Source organism: Limulus polyphemus, unplaced genomic scaffold (genome assembly GCF_000517525.1).
Source record: "Limulus polyphemus unplaced genomic scaffold, Limulus_polyphemus-2.1.2 Scaffold3397, whole genome shotgun sequence".
NCBI classification, from domain to species: Eukaryota; Metazoa; Arthropoda; class Merostomata; order Xiphosura; family Limulidae; genus Limulus; species Limulus polyphemus.
In genome coordinates, this window is record NW_013669007.1 from 95,242 (window position 1) to 108,708 (window position 13,467).

The following is a 13,467-nucleotide window of genomic DNA, read 5'->3' on the forward strand; positions in this document are numbered from 1 at the left end:
GACCTAAAAAAACGGCACTAACTCTGTAACCTGTGGCCAGATGAAGTTTCGTAAAGAGTACGAATGGTAGTGTGATGTAAAATTACTCATGCAAGAAATTTTTATAAAAATGACCCGAAAAACAGTACTAACTTGATAACCCGTAGCCAGATTTTAACAAAACTTGTTTTATTCTGTTTCTATTCTCATTTCATTACAAATATGGTGCTATTATGCACTGTTTTTGCTGTATTTAATTACAGACAAGCAAACAAACAAACAATCTCAGAGTTTTAGTAGTATATAGATGTTGTCATCTATAGGAAGGATCCAGAGCTTGTGGCAGGAAATAATTGTAATGAAAGACATTTGGAAAAACTTTTGGACTTATAAGTGCTTGAATTTTAAAAAAAGATATACTCTTCCATACCTTTACAAACATGGTGGAAGTGCATGCATGCATCTCATTAATATTTGGTACAAAATAGTTTAAAAAATGTTTTAAACAATTTTAGTACAACTTTTTTTCTGAGGGCTCTACAAAATAGATTAGTGTCTTAGTTCCCACAGGTAATTGACCATTGACACCCATGAGCTTTAGTTTGATTCATATCATAAACATCAGAATGGTTAGGAAGGAACAATTTGTACTCTACAGCAGAGAAAAAATCTAACCATATCAATATGCAGTCAGTGTTTCTGGTTTCTTTTTGAATAATTCATTACTATTAAAATGAGAATGTGAATGACAAAGCTGTGAGATTTTTTTATAGCTACATTGACTAGTCTACAACTCTGTTGACGGATGTTTCTTTTGCTGCTTTTATAGGTAGTGTAGCATTTGGGTTTTGATCTGATAATCTGTTGCAGAGGTGTGATGAGGTATTAAAATGTTATGTTATTGTATGTATTTTGTAGTAACCTAGACTTTTATGAATAAAGTTTTCTTTGCAATTCTTTAAGAAATTTTATATTTTAACTCATAAAAAGTCTGATTGAAAAGTTCTAAAGATACTGGTTTGTGCAGCACTAGTCTGAAAATGTTCATAAATATGTTAAGATAATAGAACTTATTCTAGTATTTTTGAATTTATATATAAATAAGGAAATAGAAAAAAGAGAAGCCAACGTGTGCCAAAATTGCAAGGCAAATTATACTGAAATGAATTCCTTTTATGAATCCTTGAAGAACAAGTATGGGAATTCCCTTTGTATGGATATCGTAGATTTGGTAAGTTCTGATATATATATATATATATATGTAATAGAGATTAGAACTATTTGAGTAAAAAAAATGCAGTAAGAAAATGTAAACTATACATTTAGAAGAAAAAGGTCAACTTTTGCTTTGCAAATAAAATGTAGAATTCATTATCTTTCTCTCTAAGGTACCAATCTCCAAAGTGTTTAAGGTGTTATTTTAGAATATAAAATCCAATTGCTTGGTTATATTTTATTACTTAATCTACATGTCTTGAAAGTAATATTTTGGTTATGAACTAAGATTGGTTGCTATTTTTTTTTCGTGTATATATTTACTACTTATCACTGACTGTTTCAGCTACATTGTCTTATAATTCAATTAGAACTGCCTTAAAGTGACCTTTATAAGCTCAAGGCAAATACTACATATTGTGCTGCTTAGAAATTAGAGATGGAATAACAAGATGTGCTAAATCTACATTTTGGTCATGAATCTTTAGTTTGTTTTGAATAACCTGTATTTCTGTATTTATAGTATACAACTGTTTAAGAGAAAAAAATTAGCTTTATATTTATTATTGTTATTTACAGTTAGTTTTAGAGCAGTCCATTGACTTTGGGCACAGTATTTTTCTTTATTACTTAAAATTTACTTACATTGTTGAATTAATTCTTAAATTTTTATTATTTTCAAATGTTAGACATTGAAGTTATGCAGTAGTTTTTTGTAAAACAAAACATTTTCCAGTGCAGCTAATGGTTTCACCTTACAAGATCTTCCAGTTTTTTCTTGATCATTTGAACTTCAAGCAAGTATTATACCCCTAAAAGTATTCTCAGCATAGCCATTAGCAAATGCCTGCAGGTAAAGACCAGTTTAGAACTGGAGCACTTCTAGTTGTATGCATGCCTCTTCCAACACATGGTAGTCCTCTGTAATACGGCAGTCATTATACTGATACTCCACCGACACTTCCACCAGTATTTCCAAAACATATAACCAGTAATGCAAAGTTTTCATAGAATGCACACTTCTGGTCTCCTTTATAGCCCTTTCTTTCTGCTGCAATATTTTTGAGGTGTTCTTCAATTTGTACAATGTTTTTGTGGTGTTCTTCAATTTGTACAATGTTTTTGTGGTGTTCTTCAATTTGTACAATGTTTTTGTGGTGTTCTTCAATTTGTACAATGTTTTTGTGGTGTTCCTCAATTGTACAATGTTTTTGTGGTGTTCTTCAATTTGTACAATGTTTTTCATAATGGCAAGAAGTGCATTCTATTAGCTAACTAGCCATCTAATTTTCTTCAGTGTGCTCAGATGTACCACAAATGTGTCTAAAAGTTGACTTATCTCCTTCAACTGATGCCACAGTTTTGGAGAATACTGATATAATTTTAAAATCCTTTTTAACATATCCTCAAACTTTCAAGTAGGTACATCTAATGGTATCTGCTATAGCCAATTCAAGTTTATGCGCTATGCAATGAATGCAAATGAGATGCAGAATCTTTTTTGTCATTTGTGCCTTTACACCAGAGCTTTTTCCTATGTTTACACCAACATCATCCATATTTGAAACCATTCCTTTCCCAACTATTGTTCTTCATTTAATTTTATTTCTTCTAGAGCTTGATAATGGCCTCAAGCACACCTTTTGTGTCAGCACCTTCTACATTGACTAAACTGACCAGTTTTGTCACAAGTTTACCGTCATATAAACATAAACAATGTCTTCCTCTACCACATTACAATTGTTACTCCCATCTGCCATTACACATATAAACTTTGCTCTTTACAACTGTGTTACTAATTCTTTCTTTAAGACTTCTGCTGTGTGATGAACAAGTTCTTTGGCATTTTTGTTGTTTGAATAGTTTTGTTCACAAACAATTCCATTTTTCATCTACAATGCACACAGTTTTTCAAGTTTTTTAAATGCCATGTTCTTTTTCACCATGAAATAAACACTGTTAAACAACACTTTGATTTTCTGCATTTGTTCTTCAGTCATTCGACTCATACATTTTTGAATTGGCATAGCTTTAGGGTTCTCTTTTACTATTTTTGCTCTCATGCACAAGCTATATTTCAATGTTTTGTTATATGCTCTCACAAAACTAGCTTGAAGTGCATCACTGTGTACACCTCATTCCAGTCAGCAATATTGAGAAACTAGCAATATATTTTACATCACATCACCATGTGGTCTTCATTGCATTCACACCACTTAAATTCTTGAAGCCATTTAGTCAGAACAACATGTTTCTGAGTTTTTTTCATACTCGCTTTTTCTTTTATGGAGGTTCTGTCACAAGATGTGGTTCCTGTTCAGTTTATGTTGTTGGAGTGGTTGTGGAAAGTTCTTCAAAATAGGCATGAGATGTAGAAGGCCTTTCTTATTGCTCATTTTCTGAACTGTTACCCATCTCTTTCAAAAACAACTAGTGAATATTTATTGTTTTTTATGTTTTAATTTATTTGATTATGATCATCAAATAAATGTAAATGATAATAGGAGGAAAATCAAACAATTGCCATGGAGGCCTCTTTATGTGATTGGTTTGGAATACTGTACATTCAGTGCTGTTTGTGAAAGTGCTCATTGACATTTTTTTTTTTTTCAAAAGGATGCAGTATTGAATCAAGAAATTTTGAAAGTATGGAGAAGCTCAAATCAGAAATAATTCATTAAATGAATAGTTTGTTGTGATTTTAGGACATGGAAAAATTTTAGGAGCCCAACTTCAGCCAAAACTGTTACATATCAAAGGCATGTTGGGCAATATAATTTTTGAACACTGGTCTGCCTGAATATGTTAGCACTGAATCAAGGAGAAAATATTAATATAGTAATAATTATGGTGTGATTTCTATTGATACAAACAAAAATCCTTTGATCTTATGTCATTGATTGTTAGATTAACAAGAATTTCCACTGAACATCTCCAGTCACATGTGTAATAGGTGTGATGAAGTTTTCTTACATTACAAATGGGGATTAGGGTTAGTAAAGAACCATGCTGTAACTTGTATTTACCATTTATGTCACAAATATATAAACCTAGAATTTCCCACTGTAGTTAATGAAGTAAGTCTAGAATTTTCTAATCCAAAATACATTTACCATGATTTTCAATATCTGATAACACAGATAGCTCATTGTGTAGCTTTGTGCTTAACTAGAAACTAACAATATCTGATTACATACTACAAGTATAAATATTAAGTATTCGTAGCGAAGTTTAATTTGAAAACTATTTCAAATATAAAGTAGAAACTGTTTAGTGCTATTACTCAGAATGATGTCGGATTTAGGTAAGAATATGCTATCAATTTTGATCTGTAGTTGATGACTGGGAAAAGGTATATGAACTATACAATACTTACCTTTTTTTTTTATGAAATATAAAACATTTTAACAATAACTGTTTAATGGAACATTGTTGGAAGTAAGTCATGTATTATGTTTTGTATTTTATAAAATATGGAGAATATAAGATCATAGCATTGTTTATACTGTTCACTATAGATGAATGCAACTCGAGCACAGTGGAGCGAAATATACAAGTGTCATTATTTTAAAGTCAGTGAAAGTCCAATTTATGGACTCACAGCTATGTTTTGTGCCCTGCCTTTGTTATTTTATACAATAAGCAGGATTGTGACGGATGTCCGCAGTACCACTCTGTTGCAGAGTAAGTAGATTTTATGCTTCAGCGAGTGTTTTTACATGAAATGTGAATTGTACTTTAAACTAATATGGTACTTGGTGAATTTTATTATATACATATATTGTTTTCTGTGGAATAATGCAACAACTTCAAATTCATAAGGTGGTAGAATAGAAGATGCATTTTAGAATGGGCAAAATTCTCTATGGCTGTTAACCTTTCTTTACGAAAATTATTTAAAATGTGGGTAACAATGTGTGCTAGTTTTTATTTCAGTGTTTTTGTTGCATGCAATGATGTATTTGTAGATCAGTGTATTTAACTGTTAAAAAGGTCTTGCTATAAATTAACAGTTAAAAAAGAATATTGCTACTGTTTCACACTCATATTAGCCTTATTTTACTGAGAGAACTGACTAAGTTTCATTTATAAAAAAAACATGAGGATAAAATCTTTTTGTTGAGATACAAATATAACTTTTAGAAGTTAAATTGATTAAAATACACATAACATTTTTGTGCTCATTATATTTACTAATGATTTGGTATTTGATTACTAGTTTCAAACTATTTATTTGTAACTTGGGTTTTAGATGGTAAAAGTTATGGTTAGTCAGAACTCAACAAATATTTTCAGAGCTAGGAGCCGCCAGATCTGATGCAGAAAAGTTATGGAATATATTTTGAGTCAGTTGTGTGGTTATGGTGTGAGACGTACAGTTTTACACAAAAAAACATAGGGTTCATTATTAAACTTTATTATATAACATATATTAAAATTAAACTTCAATATGCGCAATTATTAAAACAGTTAATTAACTAACTACAACTTAGGTGAATTTTTGCAATGAATGAAAGTAAAATACAAATAATCACTCGATATTGATAGGCCAAGCAGGTTGTTTCAGAATAGGTCTAATCTACTCATCACTACAACATCGTACAATGATAAGCAAAGGCCTTTTGGTGTGCCTAACCTAACTTCACTACTGTATGTACCAAGAAATGGGGCTACATTTATTTACTTTCACAGAAAGTCTAAGCACGCGCACTGATTGGTTGGATTGAAAAAAAGAAGAAAAACAAAATGGCATGAAATTAGTAACGTGTTGTGCAACCACAGCACTTCAGTTCTGAAAAAAAAAAACACGAAGAAGTGTTGAATATGCCATTAAAATCTTAGAAACAAAGTTTGAATTTGGACTCAAAGAATGTCAAAATTAGTTCTGGACTTCCAAGAGTTCAGAACTATTCTAGCTTTGAGATCTATTTAGCACACTTCTACACATGAATAAAATGGGAGAAAATACTAGGCACCACAATGAAATTTTAAGTCGACCTGGTGGCTGGGATTTGTTGAGGCCTGTAGTAAGCAGATGTCAAATTATCACAAAGAACTTTAATAATGGTATTTATGTTTACAGATAAATATTAAGAATACAAAAGCTTATAAAAGAATATTTCAAAAAAGATTTATTAATTTATCTTCTCTCTTGCAGCAAAACGTCTTTCACAGCTTCAGAGCAGTTTAAGCACCAGTATCCAAGAGGATTAAGTATTCATGTATAATAATTCAAAATTTAACAATATTGATTGAGCTTAAATATCTTCTTTGTTATGTGCATACTATGTTACATTACAATTTTTAATTTTTGTTGTTGTTAATATAGGTGCAAAATTGTTGTTAAGAGCAAAAATGATATATTCTAGACCATACTTACATCTTAACCCCTTCTGTTATTTGTCTGAAATAACTTTGGCACCCTCCATGTTTCAAAAAATATTTGCCCAAATTTATTCCCATATTATCACTAGATGCTTTTGGAAATGTTGTTTGTACTGATTTCTATTTGATTTATTCTGAATTATGTGTCATAAACACTGGAGAAAAGCATTCCTCTTTTTTAGTGTAGTTTTATTTAAATAATATATATCACATATAAATCAAGAGATGCTATCAAAAGGTGAAATAAAAATCTGTATTCTTTTTTTTTTTGGGCTCATTTCCATAAAAAAATTCTGACATACAAGGGGGTTAATTTGTGTTCATCACATTGCATCACATGGTCTTACAATGAGTTAATACAAACTTAATATTAATTATTAGCAATATCTGTCATTACTGTAATATTTTACCTATTATATGGTGTAACAATTATAGAAATAAATATGATTTTATCATTAATGATTCAAAAAAAAATTAGGTAAATTGTAACCTAATGTAAATGTATTTTCAAAAGGTAATCATAATAATTAAAGGACTAATTTCAGAATGGCAAGATCATAATCATTTATTTTTATAATTTTTGAGTAATTAGAATATAACAAATATTTAAAACTAAGAAGTTTAAAAACAAAAATATTCAATAATAAATGGTAGCTCACTTGATTTATTGTTAACAAGATTCAGTTTCTTGTTGAGATGATAATGATAAGCTTAAAACTAAGTTCACAGTTTGTGTACATTATGGCAGTTACTGCTCTAATTTGTGTTTCAAAAATATTTGTTTCATGTTTTTATAAATACTTCCAAATAAGAAGAGACCACCGATATTTTTTTAATTTTAGGTTTATTTACTTCACATTGTGATTAACTCTGAGTTTGAATTACTGATATTACTTGCTGTATCTTGACATAAAATGATGTTACAAGTTTAATAGTAATGTGTAAAACCTGAAACTCGTGTAGTATAACGAAGTGAATGAGTGATGGGGCTAAAATGGCTTCCTGCTGTCTAAAGGATTTTTGACAAGTTAGTCATTCCAAAGATGATATACAGTTTGATGCATTCGTTATTGTCGGGTATTTCGTTAATGATAAAACAAATTTAATATTAACTCTTGAACCATGTTCTAGTCTTCAAATTTTTTAATCTTGCATGGAAAAGTTGAAGAAAAAAAGTTATGTACAATTATGTTATTATAGTATTTAGAAGGTATGAAATTGGGTACAAAGATAGAACATGGTACAAAATGTGGTGGCTACAAAACCTATTTAATCTCATAAAACTGTTGAAGTGTTATCTATGTCAAATATATAGAAACTGTATATAGAAAATATTTAATGTTATTGTATAGAGAAACTTGTACTTCTGTTTTTTCTACATTTATCTCATTAAACCAGAAGCCTAATTAAAGGAAATTATATGATGGTAAACTCATACATTTAATGTTTTTAATGTGTCTGGAGAAAGTAATTTTTAAACCATAGTTTTGTTTAAAAACTTTGCCTGTATGTCCTACTGGAAAGGCACAGAAAACCATAGTTTTTGAATATTTTTTACCAAGGGGCATATATTTTTTTTAATTATCAGTAATAGTACTTATATCTTCAACACGCAGCTCTTGGGTAAAAAATAATGTCAAAAGGAAGGTTTTTAAGTAATTATTTAATAATTCAGTAACTAAATCTGTTAAAGTCATTTTATTCTCTTGTATATCTTGAAATAATTTTTTATCAGTGGATTTCAAATATCCATAAGGAATGTTTTTCCACAATGTAATGTGCTTTATTCAGTAAGCAATCAGTTAGATCACTAAAGCAAGTAATGCATAACATTTAGGGATATTTAAATATTAATGTACAAAAGCTGTAATAGATTCTTAAATTTTTTCCATAATATATCTATAAATATTAAGATTTATAAAACAAGTACTAAACCTTGTGTGGTTATGTATCAGCTTCTAATAATGTTTTAATGTTGTTCATATTTACTTTCAGGACAAGTAAAATATATAACACCAACTCAACTGCAGGAAATAAAATCTGGGCTTTGAGTTTCAACACTAGTGTTATGTTTTCCTTTACTGTTTCTCCCCATTGAAATTTATTTATGATTTAGTGCTTATTAGTTTAATTACTAAAACTTAAATTTGTTAGTTTTTTTTGTGGCTTGTGTAGGTGTAATTGTTGTATAATTATAAATATTGTAGGTTTTAGTGATGATTGTTGGATTAATCATTTACTGTTCTGAATTTACCTCTTATTAATAAAGTTAAACAACCTTTTCATTTTCTGTTTCTTTTACAACAGAAACTTCTAAAATTCAGTGGTTTGTTTATTATAAGTATATTGGTATTTCATACTTAAAAAATTAGCACTTTTATTTTCCCACAGTTCTTATATATTTTAAAGATTTTGTATCAAAATATTCAACTTGAATGTTCATATACGAGTACAAGATATTAGCTTCCAAATGTATAACCGTTTTAAACCATTAGTAACTCAAAAAAGTGAGTTATAAAAGAATCAATCATGATTAGGCCTAACTTAAGCCATCTGAATTTGCTAAACCTAATAAAAGCTTATCATAATTTCACCTTTACTAACTTTTTCAATTTTTAAAGCTAAATTTTAATAACTAGGATTTTCATTTTTTAAGTATTTTTGATAAATATTTATCATTATAGATCAAAGTAAACTTGAATACTTTTGATAAATTATCATTCCAATTATAAGGATATTGTATTAAATCTTAACATGCAGGGTCAGATAATGGATGGGGGAGGGGAAACCAAGACCATTTATGTAGTGGGGCACTCAGAATTTATTAACTACAGTTTGAACAATACAAAAATACAAGTGATGGGTAGATAATATACAAAATTCTGATTCAATATTTATAATAAATTATGATGTAATGACAATTTTTTTATTTAATGGTCAAGGAAATATTTATGAAAAACTAAGACATTTTAATAAAAAAAAATCACAAAATAAGTATATATAAAATGACAAAGTGCTTTTGCAATAGTGACACAGTTGTGAACATATGGTTTTTAATAAGACATCCAGTTTTTGATTAATTTTTGTTATATTTTTCTCTTAGTTTGGGATGGATTGGGGAGCCAGGGTAGTGGCATCCATTTCATAATTCTATCCTGTTAATATGTATGCACCTCTATTAGCCTAAAATATTTTATGTAGTATTTTGTTTTTTACTTCAAAATCTTTTTAACAGTGATGAATTTTGCTGAATGGACTATCTTATTTTAAGGTGTAGGTTACAAGTGTAGCTTTGCTTGCCTTTTTTTTGGGGGGGTTGGAAGGATCTGTTATACTGCATAGATTGAGTATGGGATGGAGTCTGAACTATCTCTAAGCTTGTTGTTGATTGATGTAGTAAGATATTATTTTCATCGAATCTCTCTGAAATTGTGCTTATTGGTTAAAATGCAAAGGGTTGAGTACATTATATTAAAACAATTTTTAATATACAAATCAGCAAGCCACATGACAACTGTGTGTAAGAACTACATTTTTATGTGACTGCATTTCATAGGTAGTGTGATGCAACATAATGAAGAAGGATCTCTATCTGGAAAAGTGACACAAGCTACATGTACATATGCCACTTTCACAACCTAACTTCAACCATTAGCATACCTCAGGCAAGTAAAGAATGAAATGGTTATTTATGTTATTCTATATGAAGACATGCCAGCCACATTGCTGGACATGCAGCTATGGATTTCTCTGTAATTGGACTGTTGAAATGGGCACTGGGTAACTGTCATCTTTGTACACTAGGTGGATTATGAAAGCCATCAGAGAGTAGTTGTGTGTTTCAGATGAGAGCCCTACTATTATTCCTTTACCAATGAAATCTGTGTTGAAGGGCTGTTGTCAAGATTCACAGTTAGATAAGGGTATAAGCAGATGTGGCAACATGGACTGTAATGTGATGAGGCTCCAAAATCGTTATAATATAACGTACTCGACCTTAGTGTTATAATTGTTCTTGTCAATCCACATTCGGGAAAGGACCGAGTGATGAGGACTTTGATTAACATAATTTCATAACTGCTGTAAATTTTTAAGTGTCATCATTATCAGTTGTGTTCATTTTTTCACACAGTTGGATAACTGTAAAGGGATCAAAAATTCCCTTTGACATCAAAAAGCATGAGATGCCATCACTTCTATAGAATCTTAAAAAATCTCACTTTAGTGTAGTGTAAAGGTTGTGTTTTAGTCCTTATGACCAACAGCCCTCGTGTCTCCCTTGCACCCTGTCATATATTGAATGGATCTGTTCTGTTTAAGAAACAACACATTTGTCTAAAATGAAGCCAACTGGGGATATTCACGGATGAACATTTGTCTATTTTCTGTCAAAAACTTTGTTAGTGAAAAACATTCCAGAAGAAGCCTTGGCCAAATAAACGGATGAACATTTGTCCAAAATGAAGCCAACTGGGGATATTCACGGATGAACATTTGTCTATTTTCTGTCAAAAACTTTGTTAGTGAAAAACATTCCAGAAGAAGCCTTGACCAAATGTTTGTCCAAATTTTGAATTTAAGTGACAATGATATCCCTTGTATTTGGTGGTATTGGAGAAAAAAAAGGAAAGAAATGTAGATAAACTTGGAGCACCAGACCTATGCAAAAATAGAATTGTTGGTGAAAAAATTTCAGAAGTAGTCGTGGCCTAATGTTTGTCTCATCAAGGCTAAAAAAAAATATCATTGTACACTAAGTACATCTCTCGATACCAATAAACCAGAAACCTTTATTTTCTGATGTATTAAAAAGAGTGGTTAAAGAAGGTTCACTGAATGTTATTTTATAGGTTTATGGATTCTATCACGCAGTTGAAAAGATAAAACTTTTGCATTTAAATAAACGACACTACACAAATTTCCGCGTAAGTTGGCTTGCTTTCAGTAATCAAATCTTGATGGATAAGAGAAAGTTTGAACCAGAAGTAGAGGATAACAACTGGCCAGATTTTCTGTGACATCGACTTGTTTTTAAGTAACTGCGTTTTTTAAAATTATAATGTGATAAAAATGTTAAGATTAATAATGTTTTATGTTTGTTGGACTGAACTTAGTAATAAAAGCGAGCATTATATAAAGATTTTACTTAGCTGTCCCTAATTCTGTTTTACTGGACAGAGAGCCACCGCTGCCATATAGACTTTCTCCGGTTCTATGAACTAAATAACAAATAACTCATTTTGTAAAACGCCCACAGCCGAAAGTACATAGTATCTTCTACGACATTAGAAGATACTTTTTAGCATTTCTCCTTTAGCACACGAATATGTCTACAATAAGTTGGGATGTTTATATATTTGTGAAAGTATAATGGCGTTCCTGACAACTTTTCCTCAGTTATAAGATCTGCCAGTGAATCGTCACAGATGCAGCTAGTAGACCAAATCGAGCGATTTTGCTTCAAGCTCCGATTGGTTGAAACGTCACAGAAGCAGCTAGTAGACCAAATCGAGCGATTTTGCTTCAAGCTCCGATTGGTTGAAACGTCACAGAAGCAGCTAGTAGACCAAATCGAGCGATTTTGCTTCAAGCTCCGATTGGGTGAAACGTCACAGATGCAGCTAGTAGACCAAATCGAGCGATTTTGCTTCAAGCTCCGATTGGTTGAAACGTCACAGATGCAACTAGTAGGCAAAATCGAGCGATTTTGCTTCAAGCTCCGATTGGTGTTCAAACGAAAACACAAGCATTTAAAATTATCAGTTATTGCTCTCACAAACCAACATCCTTTCATTAAAAGGATTCTAAAGATAAAATATACTATAGTTTAACAAACCCAAAATCACCAGAGGCGTTCTTAATTCAACACAAAGCATGGCAGCATTATTTTTTCACTACTTCCCATGCTATTTTACCTTGAGCTTCGATCCAGCATATAAGACTAAATATCTTGTAGTAGTATTTTTTTCAAAACTGTTAATATGTAAAGGGTTTATATATGTAAACATATTGCGCAGATAACTTAAATGAACAATACGTGTTGGTATGTACAAATTTAATAAAGGTCGCAACCCTACAAATGGTGACCAAGTCAAAATTATATTGAATTAATCGAAACGGTGTTTAAAGTACGTGGTGGGGATAAAAACTTCAAACTGTTACCCATATAACCAAGTTCGATATATGGGTATCCACAAACCAGAAAGGAGATTGGGCACAAAAGATCTAACTAACATTGATTATCACGGTATTCTATGCAGTCACTAAACTTGAGTGAGATATTTAATCTCGACTTGTCTATACTACTTACAACACTAAGTTATTTGAATGCGACTGCATATTAATTCGAACATCATACTATACCTGGTTATTAGTACACTCACTTACATTCTTCACAATAAGTGTTATGATTACTCTCCTACACTGGCGCGTATTGCTCTTGAAATGTCACATATTCTTAATTGAACTAACTGGCACAGCCACGAAGCTTTCGCCACTGGGGCAAAAATTACTGACCCCATAATTCCGATAGAAATGTAATACATTTACTTAAGTTTTGAAAGAAAAGACTCCGTTTCTTGGAATCGGGTTAACACTACCCTTCCCCTCGAAAGAATCTTAGGATTTGCCCAAATTATATGACCCAATCCTGACGAGGTCAGTGTGGCTACATTAATGTAGTTTTAGTGCAAATTAAAAAAATACACAAAAGGTTATACGCGCTCTGTCAACCACGGGGAATCGAACCCCGGATTTTAGCGTTGTAGGTGAGATGGAACTTTCCAAACCAGGTCTATCTCGATGATAAGTGTGGAAAGTCTAAGAACAGACTGGGCTTCACTTATCTCGTCAAAATTTAGAGCTTTTGTGACGAGAAAAATATACATG

General features: G+C 31.1%; 1 protein-coding gene across 2 annotated transcripts in view; it reads left to right on the top strand.

Annotated features, from left to right (window-relative positions):
• LOC106469286 (osteopetrosis-associated transmembrane protein 1-like) overlaps positions 1 to 8,898 on the top strand; it is a 28,924-nt gene extending 20,026 nt beyond the window's left edge. Inside the window, exons 4-7 of one of the 2 annotated variants that reach the window (XM_022397762.1) lie at positions 1,085 to 1,210; positions 4,713 to 4,878; positions 6,353 to 6,416; positions 8,575 to 8,898. In XM_022397762.1, the coding sequence (XP_022253470.1) occupies positions 1,085 to 1,210; positions 4,713 to 4,878; positions 6,353 to 6,408 (348 nt within the window). In that variant the 3' untranslated portion in view covers positions 6,409 to 6,416; positions 8,575 to 8,898. Of the gene's footprint in view, positions 1 to 1,084; positions 1,211 to 4,712; positions 4,879 to 6,352 lie in introns of both variants that reach the window. The other variant, XM_013929772.2, reaches the window with a different exon arrangement.
• Positions 8,899 to 13,467: the final 4,569 nt, after the last annotated feature.